The 20,288-nt window shown below is 49.7% G+C and overlaps 1 protein-coding gene across 2 annotated transcripts in view; it reads right to left on the bottom strand.

Annotated features, from left to right (window-relative positions):
* GTF3C1 (general transcription factor IIIC subunit 1) overlaps positions 1-20,288 on the bottom strand; it is a 72,051-nt gene that overhangs the window by 9,842 nt on the left and 41,921 nt on the right. For both annotated transcript variants that reach the window (XM_026011059.2, XM_072753615.1), the window contains 15 exons: positions 19,264-19,539; positions 18,842-18,987; positions 18,073-18,170; positions 17,463-17,559; positions 17,172-17,349; positions 14,275-14,416; positions 13,798-13,933; positions 13,268-13,349; positions 12,959-13,147; positions 10,936-11,093; positions 8,877-9,019; positions 6,610-6,691; positions 5,809-5,921; positions 3,771-3,833; positions 2,868-2,961 (listed from right to left, as the gene is read on the bottom strand). In XM_026011059.2, coding sequence (XP_025866844.2) covers positions 2,868-2,961; positions 3,771-3,833; positions 5,809-5,921; positions 6,610-6,691; positions 8,877-9,019; positions 10,936-11,093; positions 12,959-13,147; positions 13,268-13,349; positions 13,798-13,933; positions 14,275-14,416; positions 17,172-17,349; positions 17,463-17,559; positions 18,073-18,170; positions 18,842-18,987; positions 19,264-19,539 — 1,997 coding nt within the window. The remainder of the gene's footprint in view (positions 1-2,867; positions 2,962-3,770; positions 3,834-5,808; positions 5,922-6,609; positions 6,692-8,876; positions 9,020-10,935; positions 11,094-12,958; positions 13,148-13,267; positions 13,350-13,797; positions 13,934-14,274; positions 14,417-17,171; positions 17,350-17,462; positions 17,560-18,072; positions 18,171-18,841; positions 18,988-19,263; positions 19,540-20,288) is intronic.

Below are 20,288 nucleotides of genomic sequence, written 5' to 3'. Positions count from 1 at the left end.
TCCATCGTAACTCTCTACCTGAAATGACCTCATTCGCTTACTCATTGTTTCTCTCCCACAAGAAAGGAAGTCCCACAGAAACACAGAAGCAATGGTCTACCACTGCCACAGCAGTGGCACACGGCACCCAGCACCTAGCACAAATGTAGAAGGCAATGTCTGGCCCGTCGCAGAGGCTCCTCCTGCTGGCCATACCACCCTGGCTCCATGGCTCAGATTGGACTCTGCCCAGAGGAAGAGCAGCTCCAAGTACTGTGGGGCCAGCAGAGTCCCAATGATTCCAGTTTCTGAAAAGCACTGGCTCAGACAGCCTACCCAAGAGTGAATGTCTAGCATCCACCACACCATAGGAAGGTTCCTGCTAGATCTGTCTCCTCAAAAGCGCTGGCCAGGAAAACATGCGGTCATGGTGTGAGAATTTTAGGCTTGGAAGGTTCTCTGCTGCATTGGCCCCAGAGCCATGGACAGAGGAGAAGACAGAGGTATACTGACTTCAAGGGATCTTCTGAGCCTATACTGCTGGGCAGGGCTGGGGCCCAAGAACAGAGCAAGGCCTTGTCCTTGAGCTCAGTGACCTCACCACTGCGCTACTGCAGAGGGACATGGGATAGGGAGCCAAAGCGGTGGTCAGACGGGGTGCTGGGGTGTGTTCTCCTGGAGCTGGAAGGGGTCTGGGCACACACTGGGTCTTGTCAGTAGGAGGCCTGCACACCATCATGATTTCTCTCTTGAGAGCTTCCACATCGCAGTGGTGCACAGGCCTAAAGGAGGAAGCACTGGCAGGGGCAGAGGGAAAAGAGGCTGGAGAGGGACCATCCTACTCATTCCTTCCCCTGAGGGAAGTGGAAGCTGGGATCCAGCTTCGTGGAAAGCCTTGTGTCTTCAGCTCTTCTCTAAGATGATGACAAGATGGGCGTATTCCCCCAACAACTGCACGCATGGCCCCGGAATGCTCCGACCACATGTACAGAGTGAGTGACTGTGGTCCAGCCCACCAGATTTCCACCCACTGTGCTGCAGTGCATCTCCTGGAAACTTGGGGTTGCAGGGAGCCTAGTGGGATCCTATATATGGCCTGACCTTGTCCCTGATGGCCTTCCAGTGCTCAGTGCCAGGTGGGGAGGTCACTAAAGAAGTATCCTGCCACCTGCTGTGGCCTGGGTGCTCTCTTATGCAGCTTCCCACACCCCTGGGGGTCAAGGAGAGAGATGAGGCCAGTGACTGCCCCCCCAACCAGAGCTCAGACATCAGCTGGAAATGGAACTGGAGGAAGGATAAGCAGCAGCATGATGCAGGGGGCGAGGCACTGGCAGAGATGCCAGGGACCTGGCTTTTGCCATTAACTTTGGGGCTGAGCTTTCTCTTGTGACAAGCAGTCGGACTGATCTCCAGGTCCTGTCTGACTCGAATCCGGCTGGGCAGGACAGCCAAAAGGTCCCTCCATGGTCACAGGTAAAGTTGAAAATTGGGATTTTTATGGGCAATGCTGGCAGTAAGTTAAAAAAAAAAATTTTTTTTTTTTAAACAAGCTCAGGTCCAACAGAATAGAGCTAGGTGCCAGACTAGGGGCTGTCTCTGTGGGACCTCTGCCCGACCCCACCCTGTTCCAATCTTGTTCTCTGGCACGTTCAGGCTCACATAGGCTTTGGGCATGGAGAGGAGGGGGCAAGGCACCACTATCAGCCTCCCGCCCTGAACACGCACACTTCGCGTGAGCAAGCCGGGTCCAAATGCTCCAGGATACCAAGGGTAGCAAGAGCGGGACGACTGGGGACCCTCCCGCTAGACTGGGCCCAGATGTCATCACTGCTGGACAAGCAACTGTACCTCATGGTGACAAATTCAAAGATGACACATACACACTCAGTCTTGGGTTGGCAGAGGCCTGGCCACTGCTATACAAGGCCGCAGGCTAGGGTGGTGCTCTGAAGCACGAGGGTCACACCTGGCTACCGACTTCCTTTAGATTGCACCATTTCCCCCTAGTCCTCCTCACCTCCTTTGTGGCCAAAATAATCAGCAGCACCTGAAGAACAGAGGCAGTGCCCCAGCTGGGTCTACACCTTGCCACCTCCCCCAGGGTGCTCTGCGGACCCCTTGCACCAGAGTGCTTGGGGACCCGCAGCATATGTGTCAGGCTCTGCAATCTCTGGGGCTGGGGCTGGGGGCCTGTGGGCTAAACGATGTGATCATTAGAAATAAGGGAGGCATGGGTACCGGTGAGGGGGCGAGTACAGGCCCTCCTCAGCACCTGTCTGCTGGGGCCCTGGAGCCACACAGACACAGGTTTGAGGGAGAGTGGGGTGAGACCTTGGGCACCTGCTTCTTCACGCTCTGAAATGCAAGTTCCTGTGTCTGTCACTTCCCCAGGCTGAGGACAGGGTTAAATGGGAACTGCCTTCCTCCCTCCCACCCTCACTCGGCCAAGATAAAGCAGCAATATATTCTGATAGTTGTGACGCGTTCTCAGGGGAAAGATAAGCCCAGGACCCACAGAAAGGGAGCTTTCCCGCTCTGTGATCTCCAGTGATCAAAACAGCTCAACACGTGTAAGTTCTGACTGAAGATAAGCTGTATGGGTCATTCACTCCCTCAGCTCTGCCACGGCTCACTTCCTCTTCTGCCTCCTTTTCTGCATTAACATGAGACTCTGAACCTCAGCCTGGGAGGGATTTTTGGAGGTCACTGGATCCTGTCCCCACACTTGGAAGATGAAAGAAGGGTCAGGGTGGGAGGCTCAGGGGAGATCATTCCCATCCCCACAAGACTGCACAGCTAAGAAGTGAGAGCGTCCTTCGGCTCCCGCCTCTGATGGCCCAAGCCCCATGGTGCTGCTGTGAAGCTGCCACTGGATCCCCGCCGCCCACCTGGAATGACCGGCAGGACTCCATCTGGCTTTCCGAGAGGGCCAGTGTGCTCTGGATCAGGTTCTGGAGCACCAGGAAGTGGATGTCATCCACGCTGAAAGACAGTGGGGTGGGCAGCAGAGCACATGAGGCTGTGGGCTGTGGGTACCGCTCATACTTGGCGGATGTGGTTCTCATTTAGAAAAAGCATCTGAGCCCACAAAAGTGACCCGAGTGCCCAAGCTATTCACAAACCAGAACAAAACAAATGGTGGTTTTACCAACTGGTCAATTTTTGCAGGGAAAAACATTTCCATTTAGTGGATAAGGGGTGCCATACCCTGGAAACAGGTTTGTCAACTGAAAAAATGTCGTTAGTGCTGAGAGTTTTTCAGCCTATCTAACCGGCTGTGAGATTAAGAGTTGCATACTTTATTGACTGTCCCAGCCACACGGTCCATCTTAAAAAGTTTTTCTCCAAAGAAACTTCTCACTGAAATACAGAGCTAAAACTGAACTGAATATTGGTTATCCAACGAAGAAAAAGACAGCTGAGCTTTCTAACCAGAGCTTTGTGTGGAAAGTCATGGGCTGGGAATTCAAATCCTTTCCTCAACAGGCCTTAAGGCTAGGCCACTGATAGGTGAGGCTAGGGTTGGCAAGGTTCTCTTGGAAATGGCCAGATAATAAAGATTTTGGGGTCTTCATGGGCTGTGTGGTCTCTGTTGTAACCACTCAATCCTGATGCTATAGGATGGAAGTGGCACAGATGACACATGGGTCAGGCGTGGCTATGCTCTAGTACAACTTTATTTTCAAAGACGGCGGGCAGGCTAGATGTGGCCCTGGGTGGCACCCATGCTGGGCCACAGGCAGCCCCGATCAACCAGCTGAGGGAAAGTCAGTTGGTAAATCAGTGCTTACCTATTAAGTTCATCCTCTTTCCTGGTTAGATCCTTTTCATCTCCAATCGCCAAAACTCGGTATCTGTGTAAGGAATGAAAAGACGAGCGTGTCAGTGGAACACGGCAGACCTCTAGTAACCAAGTAGATGCTTGCCCAACATGGCCATTTACTGGCTAAAGTGTTGGAGGAAATGTAAAACTCATTAAAATTCAAACATGTACGTGTCAATTACAATGAGAAAATACCATGTTCTGCTCATCAAATGAGTGTGTTGTTAAAATGAGGGCTGAGGAAATACAAAATGATCATTTACTGACAATTAGGAAACAATACAGGAAAGTGTTTATTGGCAGAGAGCTGCTGTTAATTGTTAAGGGAAGGGGATCTAAAATTGTGGGTTCAGTCTGATTAAAAACAAGCATGAGAAAGAGGTCTAGAAGAAAGTACTCAGAAAAGAGCGGTTGGGGATCCCCGGGTGGCTCAGCGGTTCAGCACCTGCCTTCGGCCCAGGGTGTGATCCTGGAATCCTGGGATCGAGTCCCGCGTCAGGCTCCCTGCATGGAGCCTGCTTCTCCCTCTGCCTGTGTCTCTGCCTCTCTCTCTCTTTCTCTCTGTGTCTCTCATGAATAAATAAAAAATCTTTTTTTCTTTTTATAAATAAAAAATCTTAAAAAAAAAAGACAGCAGTTGTATTAGGTAGCAGATTATTTCCCCATCTGCATTTTTGAGCTTCAAGTAATGCTGCTTCCTTGTACTCTAACCAAACAAATACAAGAGAAGTCCCAATGTGCTAGCCATCATGCTACACAGCCAGCCAGACAAATAGATTTGAGAAATCATAGAACTCACTTTTAAAAACACATGGCTATTTACTTGTAAGACATTTCTTTGTTTTCTATAATTCTAAAATCAAAATTCATCTTGGCAACAGTAAATTCTTAAAATTTAGGGATAAGGAAAAAAGCACCTTTTCATAATATGAACTATTTTTAAAGCAGTTGAATCTATTTCTTTTTGTTTGGCCTGCCAGGATGTTCAAGATCAAGTTTAGTGTTAAATCGTTACAACTGGATGGAACTTCTTTCCTCCAGATGATTCATGAACTCTTGAAAATAATCTTTATTTTAACTATATTTTTTTATAACTAAAAGTTGCCCTATAAATTTACTGAGACTAGGTGGGGCTATAAGTCACAAATGGGTAAACGGGTCATTTGAATCACTTACTGAACATAAACCATATCATTTGGGAGTTCTAGCGAACAGTCTGCTGCAAACACACACACACACAAAACAAAAAACAGAAGCAAGTGTCAACTCCGAGAAGGACTACATATCGCTCCCTAGGCCTGGCATATGCGGGTACAACATGAATTATTTGTTGGATGACTCAAAGAAGGAGATCTCTGACTGACATGTGGAGGGCTAACTACAACTGTATTGTATGGTTCCCAAACAGGAACCGATTGATGAAAGTCACCTCTACAGGAAGAGATGCAGAAATCCAGTGGCCAGAGGGACCGTCTCGATGAGGGTGGTAAAACAGGATTCATATTTGGATTAAGCAGTGGAAACAGGCCTGGTTCATAGAACTCAAGCTTTTAACATCTCTTGGGTTCTATGCTCAAATCCAAGTGTGTTCTTCCTGGAAAGAGCTGGGGCTCTGAAGTCAGACCCACCACAGAAGTTCAAATTCTGGCCCTGTGGCTCACAAGCACCATGGCTTTGGGTGAGCCACTTCTATCTTGGAGTTTCTTCATATGTCAAGTGAGCAATCTTGGCAAGAGCACACCAATCACTTGTGGAGGCCTGGATTAGGCCAGCAGCAGGGCCTCTATGGGAGAAGGAACGGGAATGCCCGGCAGGGTGCTCGGGATGGTGGTGGCCTCCCCATTTTCATGTCTCTTGTGAGAGAAGGTGAGGTGGTTCAAGGTCAGGGGACATAGCAGGGTTAGCTCCAAGGCCATGGAACTACTGACACAGGGAGATGCCTGTGGCCAGTGACTTTTCCTCTTGCTCCACAAGGATCACACAGAAGCTTCCCAGAAGAACCTTACCTGGCAAACAGCTCCTGGAGTGTGTCTGGGATTTCAAGGTTGGGATCCTTTAGAGCAGAACTGAACTTCTCTTTGAGCTTCTCCACAAATTCTTTAAACTCACTGGCACAAACCTTTCAACGTGGGAGAATGAGATGTTAAAGCCCTTTCTCTCCCTGAGGAGAAGTTTCACTGACACATCAAGGAAAATCTTGTAATAAACTCCCATAGCAGTGACTTCCCAGAAACACGGACTGAGAAGCATGGCCTCCTCTGCCTCCCTGCCTCCCCAGCCCAATGAGTCCACCTGGGAAGAAGTGACAGACACTCACCACTCTGCCCAGGGATTTGGGGCAAGAAACATGCTGCTGGCCCTCACTCCTACACCACCATCTCTCTCCCAAGCCCCAGAAGGGAGGACAGTGTGTCACACACTGTCCCCACAGCCTCTTGCCACTGCACACCTCTCTACCCAGAGAACTTGGAAAAACTCACATCCTGTCCTATCTGCTAGCTTTCCAGGGAGTCTAGCTGCTTGAAATTTCTGAAGAGCTGCCCTATTTCTTTAATGAAATATGCTCAAGGCCCTGCAGAATTGCAAAGTGGCATGCCAAATTCTAACAATCTCTAAGATCTGGTGCTACAGCCTCATCAAATGAGGGCCAAAGCCAAAGAATTGACGAGCTGATTTCCCAGACTCACAGGAAAAATATCTGTATTTGCAAGTCAGGCAGAGACGCCGTGGGACCCAGAGGACCAGAGAGGAATGTACACAGTCCTGCCTTCGGGGCACACTGAGCCCAATGACCATGCAGGGCCTACCTTTGGGTCTTCGTAGTCACATTTTCGATTCATGAATTCTCCAACAAGGGCCTTATCCTGGTACACCTCAGCGAGGCAAACTCTGCAAAAAGAGAGGACGAATGTGAGGTCTGGGGTTGTAATAATGTCTGCGTTCAGAACCATCTGAAGACTCCTGTTCTAATACGTCTGCCTGTGGCTAACTGCGAGGAATGAGTTACTTACACACCTGCTGGGTGATTATAGCTCTTAATAATGAAGGATTACAGGTCAGCCAACCCTGATTCAAGTCAGGTCTGTCATTGCTCACGCTTCACACCTTTGGCTTCTCTGAGCTTCCATTCTCCACATGTAAACTGAAAACAGTGACTCCTGCCTGCTTGCCTGCTCTCACAGGTATCTAGCCAGCACCAAACGAGATGCCCTATGTGAAAATGTACTATAAATTTTAAATTGGGCAGCCCGGGTGGCTCAGTGGTTTAGCGCCTCCTTCAGCCCAGGACGTGATCCTGGAGACTCGGGATGGAGTCCCACATCAGGCTCCCTGCATGGAGCCTGCTTCTCCCTCTGCCTGTGTCTCTGCCTCTCTCTCTGTGTCTCTAATGAATAAATTAAAAAAAAAAAATCTTAAAAAAAAATTTTAATTATCATATAGGCCCTGGTGTTCGTTATTAGTCAAAAGAACTACTTGTCTACTGCAGACATCTTTGTCTCTCCATGACATAAGGAGAGCCTGATTTGCCCAAAAAGAAATGGAGGGAGAGGCAACCAGTGTCTGTAGGGCTCCTATGAACCGGGTGCTTCCACCTTCCTGAAGAGCTTACAAGCTCCATTTTAGAGCTCAGTAAGGTGTAGGGGCCCCCAAAGTGACATGTCTGCCAGGGGCTGAGGCAGGTGGGCCAGGGGTGGCTATTATTGGTAGTATTGTCCTGCTCAGAGGTGAGGGAATGGCCTCCAAGTGGATACATGCCCTGTGCAAGGTTCTACAGCTCATGTTCCCTTCCCCTGACTGATGCTGCAGGACACAAGAAAGAGCATCAGGCGGGGTCAGGAAGCCCAAGTTCCAGAACTTATTCCACTGCCAACGCACTGTCACCCCAGCCAACCCACATCCTCTCTCTGGGCCTGTTTCCACTCTGAAAGAGGACTTTGGAGCAGGTGATCAGAGCCCTTAGATAGAAAAGTCTAAGATTCTATGCACCAGAGCCAGTGGTCCCCAAAGGAAGGCCCCTTGCTATGTCTAACCCACTGGCACCTGCAGACATTTGGAGACATGTCTGGCTGTCATGGCTGGGAGTGGGGTGCTAGTGGCGACTAGTGGGTAGAGGCAGGGCGGCTGCTAAATATCCCACAGGGCACAGAATGGCCCTGCCACAAAGAATTTTCTGGCCTCAAATGTCAATAGTGCTGAGGTTGAGAATTCCTGGCTGGAGAAGTTTTTTCTGCAATCAAGGGCTGGGCTGTTCCTCTCTACAACCTGGTTGACGGCACGGCACGTAGGCCAAGGCTCAGAATCAAGCCAGAGCTAAGCTCTTCTACTGACCCATGGCATGAACAACCAGTTGGGTGAAGTGGTCCTTTCCAACCCTGTCATGTGTCCCCTCCATGCCCCCTTGGATGCTCCTTGTTGTCTTACAGTGTTGGTAATGGCACTGTGCCCTGGCCATGTGAGAAACAGGTGGGCAAGCAGCCTTGCTGGCCACTGACAAACCCAAGGAGGATGCTTTGTGACTCCCAGCCAGCTGCCATCCCCACTCGTACCAAGCCACATCAGGAGACACGGAGGGGACATCTAGTTCTACTGGGGACAGTGCTCTTTGATGCAATGACCCTGGTCCTGTCTAGCTTCTTCCTAGAGTTAGCTATGTGATGGGCCATTGACACAGAGAGGTAAACAGCTGCTCCGAGCACTAAAAATGGTAGTAAAACTCAGCAGATGCCTCGGCCCTGACCACACACTGCTAATGTAATGTATTCAACAAACCACCTAGCCTGAATGGCCTGTTTCTTCCTGGGTAGCAAAGAAGAACAGTACCTACTTCTTGAGGCTGGCCTGCAGTCTACATGACCCCATATATGGGGAAGGACCCAGAAGCAGGTCTGGCCCTGGAAAAATCATGGACCCCAACACTGCAAACAGGCTATAGGTGAGCCAGGGGACAGCTCACTGCTCTCTCTGGATTTTCTAGTGGACTCTTAAGCAAAAGGGATGGCAGAAGAGTAAAGAATGAACTAGACACATGGGAGGAACCTTGGCCTAAAGTTAGAAAAGTTCATATGAGGCTTACTTATAGTTCAGATAGGCTTGTGGGTTTTTGACTATGTAGCGAGCTCTTCGTCCAACTGAATGAGATGTCTTATCCAGAGACTCTTCAAAAGTAGAGTGCAAGATGTCCCGCACAACTTGCCAGGGGACAAATGGGCCCTTTACCTGGATCAAACACAAGCCAAGATGGAAAATCAGTATCCTCAGAGTCTGCATTATGGGTCCTTAATGTGAAGGAAGGGGGAGGGTATATTCCATGGTACCTCTTTCCACAGCAGCTACTCCAAACTGGCCCCTCACGTGTTTACTCATTCACATTTACAGTGCACTGATGATGTGCCTGGCATAAGTGAGGTGCTGGGCAAAGAATAAGCCAGATCCTCAATGTCTAGTGAGTAAGAGTGTCTTCTAAAAAGTAACAGGTGCTCGGGGAATGTTGGGTAATACTGTCTGGAGTGGAGGTTATGCGTACATTGATGTATTTAGTTAGATACTTTTAAAGGTTTAAGTACATGTTATGTATGCTCAGAAACATCCTGTAGGTTAGTAGAAACATAAGCACTGAATTAGTCTCATTAGAGACTCAGGAGAACATTTTGGCCAAAACACAGAGGAAGGCAGAGTCTAGACAGGAAAGGGGCTTGATGACAAGCTTATTTTCTGAGAGCCCCCCAGAATGAGGTGGCCCAAGGATCTGGTCTAAATGTAAGCAGATGAGTGGAGGGTCTGCTGTCCCTGAACCATGCAGGGCTCTGCTGGCCCCTCTGGCTGCATGGAGGGTGGGTGGCAGAAGACACATCCCTCTTGTCAGTGTTGTGATGAAAACCCATTGCAGAGGCAAGGAACAAATATTAGGAACAGCAACACATCATTTCCAGCTTGTTCCTGGGAGAAGGGATCGGGCTGGAATTTAGTAGGGAGTGGGGGTGGTGGTGAGAGCATCTGGGCAAAGTGGTCAAGAAAAAAGGGATCCAATGAGCTAGGCAGAAAGCATCCAGGGCTGCCTCTCTTGGCTGGTATGCTTTAGGACAGGGTGTACAAACTGGGCTTGGATGGAGCTGCCCTAACCATGCTCACCGGTGGCATGACTACCTAGAAGGAGCCTGGCACTAGATGGTGGCAGCTCATTCTCTGGTGGCTTCCATGAATCAGCTTGATCAGACACTTGCCGACCTGGATTGCTCTCCCCAAGCCTTGCTGCAAACTCAGAAGATCTAAACAGTGCAAAATGGTGGGAACAGACAGCCTAGGAGTCAGTGAGGCTGCTCTGGGGAATGTAGTGAGGAAGTGAACTCAGGCTCGGGCTGTGGGACCTTCTTGGAGGCAGTGACATCAGAGGAAAGAGGAAGAATTTGCTAGCTAGGAAGCTAGGTCCTCCCTAGCCGCCAGGGTTCAGGGACACAGGCTAGGGGGACAGATGAGTGTGGGGGCCTGGGGCATGGAAGGCGTGGGCCAGGCCAAGGCCACCATCACCATTCCACATCGGCTGGGTGCACAGTGACAGAGCGATGGCCATGTAGTAGGCACCATGCTAGGGGCTGTAGCTTGGAAAACAAATGAGAAGTCTCTCTCCCTTGCAAGGAGCAGTCGCTCCAATGAGCCAAGAAGAGTCAGAAGCAAAAGAAGCAGCATGAAAAGTCCATGCCCGGGGGATGCAGCAAGAACACAGTAATTCCTTCCAATTGGCAGGATCACCGAAGCCTTTCCAGAGAGGATAAGCAGTTGTGAGAGATAAATAGAAGAGTTTTTCAGGCAGATGAGGATGGGAGAAGGGGAGCAGAAAGTATCAGACTTCTGGTGAAGAGAGAGAGAAAAACTCGGGGCTGGTTAGCTTGTAGACAGGCAAAGATTTGTATGTTTAGCTGAAGGCTGGAAAGAAATGTGCAAAAATGAGAGTATTCATTTGTAGGATCCTGGGAAATGTTCTTCCCAGTGGCCAAAGAAAACAGGTAAGTGGAATGTTCCAGGGACCACAAGCCTCCATGGGCGGGTCATATGGGGAAGAGGACAACCCATGGGAGGGAAAGCCATGTGGCAGGGCTGTGGGCAGGGAAGGAGGAGGGACCTGGTGGGCCAAATACCTTGGTGTTGAGGACATTGCTGGCAATGCGGCAGAGCATGAGCAGCCCATCTTCCTGTATGGACCAGGTGACGCGCAGTCGGGTCATCCTCTGCAGGGCACTCTGGTCGGCCTCGTCGTGGTAACGCAGGCTCCTGTTTTTCTCTTGGGGGGACTCTTCTAAGAATATCAGGGGGAGAAAGAGAAGGAGCCTCTAACAACTGGTTTGGAGCTGTCCCCCTGGAGAGGGGAAGGGTTCCTACTCAGCTAGTGAGATCTGACCAAGGGTATCCATTATCAGAATTGCATTGTGTCAGAAGCCAGATAAACTAACCACAAAAGATTTGGGCCTGGATAGATTTTTTTTTTTTACTCCTTTAGTCGTGTCTCTTTGATGTGGACAGGCTGGGCAGCCTGAATGCAGCCTCTTGTGAGTTATCTGCCAATTTTCAATCCTTCCCACTGTGGTGCTAGGTGCTTTGAAAGCATATGGAGCATGCTTGGGGCCCCCACCATTCTCTTGCACAGTAACATCAGAGATGCTGCACAAAATCTGGGGCACCACAGGAGGAATAAGGCATATCCTACAGGGCTGCCTCAAGGATTAAACCAGATTGGGTATAAAACACCCAGTGCGGTGCCAGTCACCAACACTGCGGAATATTTACTGTGTGCCAAGCACTGGTTTAAGCTTTTTACGTATCACAACTACCTTGTGGAGCACCTGGCTGGCACAGTTGGCTGAATGTCCAACTCTCAGTTTCAGCTCAGGTCATGATCTTGGAGTTGTGGGATTGAGCCCCTCATTGGGGCTCGATTGGGGCTCAATTTAGTATAGACTCTGCTTGGGATTCTCTCCCTTTCCCTCTCCTTCTGCCCCTCTCCCCCCTGAATGCACTCTCTTGCTTGCTCTTGATCTCTCTCTAAAATGAATAAATATAAACTTAAAAGAAATACCACTTTTCACTAGCCCTATAAGGAGGCAGTTATAATCCCCATTTTGTAGTTGAGGAATCTGAAACACAGCAAAGTACAGCAGTTTGCCCAAAGTCACACAGCCCAGTCAGTAGCAGACAAAGGATCTGAACCGTGAGCTCTTACCCACTAGGTTTTTTCAACATCTCCTCCCCTCAGGGAGATACTCATGGTAGTTTCACAAGGTAAACACCATATGCTACTGCCAATTCCAAGAGACTGTTTGTTTAGGAAGTTTTTCCAAATTAAGGCAGAAGAAAAGTAGGGTAAGAACATTTGGGATGCCAAAGGACACCACCACTGTATTTTGCCTTGTTACAAATTCAGGTCTTTGTGAGCCAAATCGATCTCACACATATCTGGATAGGCTGAGCTAAGGGGGCCTTTCCAACGGACACAAGGCTATTTGTCATGAACACCAGCCAAATAAACCACTGAAAACAGGTTCCCGTTTAAACATTCTGTTCTCGTCTGAAAGCGCTAGAGCTATCGGATCACTGTTGTAACACACACACAGAGGATGCAACGTGGTCAAAGAAACAGACGCTGGTCTCCTCACTGTCCTCCCACTGTCCTTTGCTATAAAGACTTGCTCAGGTGAAGAATCCAAAATGGCAGTGAACACACCTAAGGGGTTCTTCGAAGAGATTCTGCAGGCTTGACCCCCTCCCACCTTTCCTCCAATTTACAAATATGACATGACTTTGAACTGTGGCCCGATTAACATAAGGCAGATATTAAAAGCCAAACCAAAAGAATAATAGGATTTTGGCTAAATCTGGTAAAGATTTCTGCTAAAGATTTTTCAATTTTTCCAGTTGAGGTTAAGTTAGAAAATTCAATGAGGGAGTTTACTGAGATGGCACATAAAGAGCTTGAAGAGCTTTGTTCACCAGTTTCATGTGGAGACTAAATTGGCAACCACACAGAATTGGCCCTACACATCGCAGGAAAACAGAAACCCAAGTCTGAGGGCAGAGCTCATGCTGGCCGCAGTGACAGTACTGCAAGTCTCCGAGCTGGGACATACACAGACAAGGCCTAGCAGATACAAGTGATCATCACAAAACCTTTTTTCTTTTTCTTGATCTTCTTTCCGAGGTCCTTCCTCAGCCGTTTCCGTTTCTGGCTTCTCCCGCCCCTCACTCTTCGGTTCCTGTCCAGCGTGGGCTCTTGGCCAATCTCGAACTCTTCTTCCCAGTCAGCACACAGCTCAGATCCTGGTCTGGCTTCCCCCCAGATATTCAATCTGCCACTACCTAGAAATAACCACAGCAGGTGAGTGTCTCGGGATAAGCCCCACAAAAGCTAGAAGCCAAATGGAACGTGCTTGAGCTGGCCTCCCCTCTGCTTCTGGGGTGAACTTCCTGCACACATACCTCCAGCACCGAGTGGTAATGGGCGCTTGGACAGAAACGTCTGGAGCCTCACCATGAGCCCATTTTCAGAAGTAGTGTTCTCCTAAAAGGCAAGTACATTGCTGGAATAAAGCGGGGACTCCGCTGAATCCCCAGGGGCCCAGAGCATTAAATGCAGGGAGGTGTTCGGGTCTCTGCTGGAGAGGCCGAGGGCGGGTGGGCTGCTTCTGTGCAACCGCTTGCTTCTCACACATGGCACTCCCTCATGTGTGACCTCTGTCTCACGGACTTTCTGTTCCTACTTTAAAACGGAACACCTGTTCATATCACAGAATCAGTTAGAATCCACTGGAAAAAAATAGGCTAGACCAGACTGATATACCTACAATACATACATAAATAAATACTGGGGCCTCTGGTCAGCTTTGGTTTTACCAGTTCAGAATCAGTGAGCCAGCTGGGAAAGGGTGAGAGGGATGGGTACCTATGGTAGCCCCCCCCCGGGGGGACCACACGTGGGCATGGGTGGTCCTTGCTCCCCAGAAGCCTACCTTCTTGGCCTTGCTGATGATGTAGCTGGTCCAGATCCAGTTGCGCTTTAGGTGCCCATAGAAACTGGAATCGAGCCCAGCAGCTCCCAGCCCATCCCCAGGGATGAAGCCTTCATCCACCACCTCACGGCTCCCCCTAAGAGGCAGGAGGTAAACAGAAAGAGCTCTTCTTGGGAACTGAAAAGAGAGCCCGTGACATGGGTGAGGGTGCTTTTTCTCACTAACTTTTGCCTTTTTGGTAATAATACCTAATAGAAGCAAAGCACTTGTCAAAACCCCAGATATTGATATAAATTCCCAGTTTTTTAACTTTGGCAACTTTTTTTTTTTTTAAACAATATGGTCCACAGCCATCAATTTGCGCCTTGGCCTCAGAGACCTGGGCACTCCTGGCCTGACATCCAATGCCAGAGCCAATGGATGAGAATAGCCCTAGCCCTACACTTGGGGACGGTGTGTGGAGGGGCCAGGACACACGTGTTGTACTCCATCATGGCACACTTGCGCTCCAGGTTGTGCTTGTCGATGGCACATTCCTGCTCCTTCCGCAGACTGCCCTCCTCATCAACGCCGTGATCCTGGGTGCTGTTCTTCCTGACACGCGGGTAGCGTACCACACCTAGGAAACGAAACACAAGCTTCTCTGATGACAGTATACTGCTATGGCTCTGTGACTCCACTTCCCAACCAGGGGACAGGGTCTGAAACTGGAAGAAACTCTTTATACGCATGCATAATAGATGTCAGATGGTTCAACACTGGGGCGTGAGCATGAGGGAAGGATTTGTGCTCTGGATGAACCCCGCTAAGCTGGGAAGGCAGGTTGCCAACAGCAGAACCAAACAGGAATCGTGAGCACAGGAACCCCGAGGGTTCCTTCTTCAGGGAAACCTACAGAACTCCCATGTGCCAGCATGGAGGGAGTGGTAAACAGAAATGAGGCACTTGGCGGTGGCTGCAGGGTCAGGATCAGCAGGGATCTGGACAGACAGCTCATTGCAGTGTCAGTTTCCCCAGACCCCATGGGGTCTGGGAGGCAGCCAGATGTTTCCTGCATGCCCAAGAGGGGCATTAACATAGTTGAAAAATTACGTTCTGTTAATCCACAATAAAGAAAATTGTGTTTCTTGCAAGAGAATATAAACTACTACACTAAATTGTTGCTTGTTCCTTCCAAAGGAAGGTTACAGTGATTTGCAGGCTACCAAAGACAGTCTTCTAACACACTCAACTGCAGACCTGGGTCTGGGTGGGGGCAAAGGGGGAATGAGGAGAGCCCATGCCCCACACCTCTCAGCTGGTGTTTACAGAAGACACTGTGTTCAAGCTTTGTTTCAGCTCAGAAGTTGGTGGTGTTCCCAGCTTAGAAATGAAGAGGCAAACCTCAGAGGTATTCAGGGGGCCCAAGGTCATGCATCTGAAAGGCCAGATGGTCCCAGGACTTAAGGCAATGCTTCTCCTGTGCACGATCTAGCTGTGTGCTCGAAATGCAGATTTAGACCATCTCCATGCCTGCTGAATCTAAAGCACTGGACAGGGCCCAATAATCTGCATTTTAGCAGGCTTCCCAGATGCTTCTAGTACACACTAATGCTCAGTGAGCCCCTGCTTTAAAGGATGCTCACGTCTTAATATATGGTGCTTTTCCTCAGTCCTCGGGGCAGAACCTCCTCAAATGTTTGTTGAACGAAGGGACAATCGATGCCTGATTAATGGACTCTGAGCCTCCCCTATTTCTGCTCATGAACACTTAAAAGGGATGGAAATTCACCAGTTGTCAAGCCTCAACAACTCTGGTGCAAATAACATACTGGTTCACAAATTTTTATCTGGGTATAAAATGCAGGGGAATTAGGGCACTCTAAAAATCTGAAATGGTTAAAAGCCTAGCTCACTGAATTCCAGAGGACTCTATGAAACACACAGTTCTAAAATCTGTCTGGACCCATTACATTAAAGGTTCTAAATACAAGGGCTCATTACCCTGCCAGCACTAAACAATTCTACGAAATAAATGTGGGACTCCTGCTTTGCAAAATGCAAAGTGCAGGACTGATCTTTTGGCTCTGTGACAGGGAAGGGAGAAGGGCTCCTCTCCCAGGTGCAGATTAGATGTACCATCCCTTCTCTTAACAGAAGTGGCAAGAAGACACCAGATGGAAACTGGCTTAGAGGACAGAGCGTTGATATATGGCCTCCACAAACTCTCCACCTAGTCAATCAGCATTTACGGGATGTCGACGGTGTACCAGGCACTCTGAGACACTAGGGGGATGAAGCCACATTTCCTGTGCCCAAGAAATCCTCAGAAGGAAATCAGAAGACAGTATGAAGATGCTGGGAAGGCTCTCTTGAAGAGGTGATGCTTGATGCAGGTGTGGCCAGTGCCAGGTGAACACAGGTCACGGGTTAGTCCAGGGACAAGAAGACGACCAAGCAAAGGCCTTATCCCCAAACCCAACTCTTTCCACCCGCTGGTCAAATCTGCTCATTTCTTCCTCCAAATATCTCCCCTGCCAAAACCAACAACAGCAACAAAAAACAAAATAAAACCAAAAAACAAAACCCCAGAACAAACAAAATACCTCCCAAGCTGCCCACCCCCCTTCACAGTCACCAGAGGACATCTCTCTTTGGGACAAGCATCACAACCCTGCTTCTGCTCTTGGCCCCTCCGTTCCCCACCTGGCAGGCATGACGAACTTTGAAAACCTGCAGAGATCTTGTCACTTCTTCCCTACGGCTCCCATGGCTTCTCCCTGCTTAGAATAAACCCTGTACCAAGCCCAGCCAAGCCCCCAGAGTTCTGGCTGCCCCCCATTTCACTTCTCCAATGGCACCTGTCATTCTCCTCCCCACCACACCAGCCTCCTCTGTTTCTCCAACAGCACTCTCGCTGTTGCTGTGCCTGCAGGGCTCTCCCCTAGCTCTGAGTTCTGCTGACTTGGGCTCGGCCCTCGCCTTTTGAGCTCAGTCTGTCTTCAGAAAGGCTGCTCCTGACCACCCCAGTAAAACACCCTCCACTCACTCCCCTGTATACATCCTCCAGGGCACTGGGCACACTCCGGATCTGGAGTGAAGGCAGGCCCAGGAGATGACAAACACCTATTGAATGTATGAAGCAAAAAAAGACCAATACCAAGCAGAGTGTTCTGGGTTAAACGGGAGGTGCTGTGCGGGGCGGGGGTTGGGGTAGTGTCTGGGATCCCTCATTTGGAGCTCACCACCTTCTTTTCTAAGGGAGCCTCAAGGACACGCTAGGTCTCTGGAGAGCAGTCTGCAAACCAGCAGCCACTACTAGTTTCTTCTTGCCCTGAAGCCCAGTGCTGGCAGGAAAGCAGGGGATGGTGGGGCCTGGCACAGACAGACAGTACCTAAGGGGGTGTTGAGACAGACACACTGCAGATCGAACCAGTAGTTCTCCACATCCTGCATGGAGTTCAGGACATACAGACGCCTTTCAAAGGGCCGGCTGCTGTGGGCCAGGTTGTAATGTGGGTCACAGATGGTGGTGTCAACAATGACTGCATTCTTCTTCAAGAAAACGAAGACCTAGAGACATGGAGATCGGGTGAGGAGAGGAGCTCAGAACAACCGCCAGGTCAGCTGTCTGGAAACTGCTGAGCCATCGGGATCCTCATTCATTCAGGCGTGAGAGACATTACCTGATCTTTATCCTGAAACTTTTCTGTGGGGCCAAACTGCAGCAGCCCCATGTGGCACAGCCTCTGGAGGTTCTCCACCACGGAAAAGATATAACGTCTGGAAAACAGAGGTCCCAGTCACCATAAGCTTGGCTGTGGTCAGAGGGTCTGCGTCTGGGTTAAGGGATGCAACTCGCTTATGGTTCCCCCTTCAACCTTGTGGGTCCTGGAGGACTAGCCTTGGGCCTGCCCTGGGTGGAGACCCAGAAGCCCCTTCCCCCCACCCACCCAAGGCAATGGAGCAACAGAGCATCAATCCTACATAGGAGGATTGATTTAGAAAGTACAAGTAGCAAAAGGGAAAAACCACCCCAACACTTGCAGTCTTTATCAGCAGATTGTACTTTAAAAGAACCCTGAAGTTAGTAATAAAATTTATCAGCCTGCACCTCATTCCTCCTGTGCTTTATCCAGAAGGCTTGCAGGGCTGCTGAATTAATGAAAACCTCACGTCAGTGTGATCTGGCAGGCAGAACGCTTTCCTCTTCCTGGTGAACGATCATTCAGAACCGTAACTTGGAGGAGCCTGCCAGGACCCTTGGCCAGTCTGTGTCAGTTCTGGGGAACTCACCTCTTGTATAGAAGTTGCTGCCGGATGGACCTGGGCAGAAAGCGGATCAGCGTGTGCTTCTTCAGAGGGTCATTCAGAAACTCCTCAAGGTTGTCTACCTAAGGGGTCATTTTCAGGATCAGCTCATCCACAAGGCCAAGGTCCATTTTAAGAATTGTGAAAATACACACGCTACTCTTTTCTGGGCAACAGTGTCTCTGAACCCACTTTCTCCTTTTCTGTATTTGCCAAATTTCTAAAAACATACTTTATTGTTACAATTATTTGTGTCTTTCAATCTATCTGATTGATCTAACTGTAAGAACAAGTCTATCAAGTATTTCCCTTGACCCACCAGACAACCATTCATCTAGCTCTATCTATCCATCCTGTCTATCCTCCCTCCCTCCCTCCCTACCCATCCATCCTTCCTTCTTCTCATCCATCCACCCATTCATCTACCCATCTACTCACCTACCTACCCATCCCATCTATTCATCTATCCCATCATCTCTCTCCATCATCTATCTATCCTTCCTTCCTTCAATCCATCCACTCAACCATCTATCCATCTATCCATTTATCCATCCATCTAATCTGTCTATCCTCCCATCTTTCCCTCCCTTCTTCCTTCCATCCATCTATCCTCCTACCTATCCTTCCATCCATGCATCTATGTATCCAGACAAATGTAAGTCTGGAAGTATTTTCCCTTGATTGGGTGAATGCAGGTTCTCTGGCCTGGAGCTGGGGGACTGGCCCCCACAAGAGGCCTAGGAGTCATTAGTACCTTGTAACTGACTTGCACAATCTGAACAAAGATGGAGAGGGGCAGGCAGAGGAGAATGTCACTGACGAGAGCCCAGCCGAAGCCAAACTCGTTGTGGATTGGGATGGGAGGGACATAGCGTTTCCAGGAGGCTTCTTCCACATAAACTAGGAGAGAATCGGAGTCAGTGCTGCCGGCAGGGTCCCAGTCACAATGGTGCCATGACATTATCCCAGGAGGTCCTGATTCCCTCTCGCCACCAACTCAGGCAGAACCCCACTTGACAGGCAGGAGACCCACAGATTCAGGGAGTCTGGGTTATAAATTATTTGGATCAGGACACCATAGGGATGCAGCTGATTCAGATGATAAGAATAAGGAAGCATCATGATTCCCCTCCGGACACCACTGTGGCCTGCCTGCCTGCCTCAGAAGCACCTTACCTTTCTCCGTGGGGAGCTCCACTTCGGTCTCCATGAGGGTTATTTCTTGGTAGTCCTTGCGTGGGGCATCAGAGGAGGCTTCCAGGTCACTTCGGGAGGGCAGGACTCTCACCCTGCTTGGTTCCTGCCTCCCTATTCTTCTTGAACTGCCAGGGCCTGGCTTGTCCCCCGGGTAGGTGACAGGATGCCCGTAGATCAGGTACCACAGAAACGTGTGTATTGCCCGCAGGCGAGGCATTTTGGGCAGAAACCCTAGAGAACGGCCGAGTCCTGGAACTGAGGCGAGAGCGGGAAGGGCAATCCTTAAGAACTCCCAGATTCACTTCAGTTCAAGCCACTCGAAGACTACAAAGTGCCACTATGTCCCAGGTGCCAGGGATATAGCAAACCTTCTTATTCTCATGGAACTTACCTTCCAAGGCAAAGGGCAGACGATAACAAGATACCTAACACTGAATATCAGATGAATTAGCTGGAGCAGAAAACAGAGTGAGGAAGGGGAAGGAAGACTGTTAATTCCATCTAGAGGAAAAGTGAAGTCCCCAAGGTGGTGGGAATGGGGGCATGCAGGCACCTGGGGACGTGCACCCCGGAGCAAATGCAAGGTGCCAGAGATGTGCGTGTGCCTGGCAGGCCTGTGGATTGCCAGGCTGCCACAATGACAGGTGCAGCAAGGGAGGAGGAGGGAGCAGCACAGAAGCCGGAGCGTGTTGGAGAAGGGAGCCACTGTAGAGGGCCTGACAGACCTTCACATGGGCCCCTTGGCTTGATAGGGCTGTGCAAAATATCCCTGAATTAGGTTCTTTGAAAGCATCTTCTTTGTTGACACAAATGAAGTATTCCTTGGCTTTCCCCAGGAGAGAAGACAGGTCAAAGAACAAGGAGCCATAGAAGCAGCAGGGCCAGGGCAAGTGGCCAGAAGGCTGTCCTCCATCGCCATGGCCCCCTGAAGAACACACTCATCGTCTTGTCTGTGCAACCTTGGGTGCTGTTGAGCTGCACCTGCTCCTGCCTGGATCTCTCCC

This window comes from Vulpes vulpes, chromosome 3 (assembly GCF_048418805.1).
Source record: "Vulpes vulpes isolate BD-2025 chromosome 3, VulVul3, whole genome shotgun sequence".
Taxonomy (NCBI): domain Eukaryota; kingdom Metazoa; phylum Chordata; class Mammalia; order Carnivora; family Canidae; genus Vulpes; species Vulpes vulpes.
The sequence above is the reverse complement of the archived record's forward strand: the minus strand, read 5'-3'. Positions and strand labels throughout refer to the sequence as shown.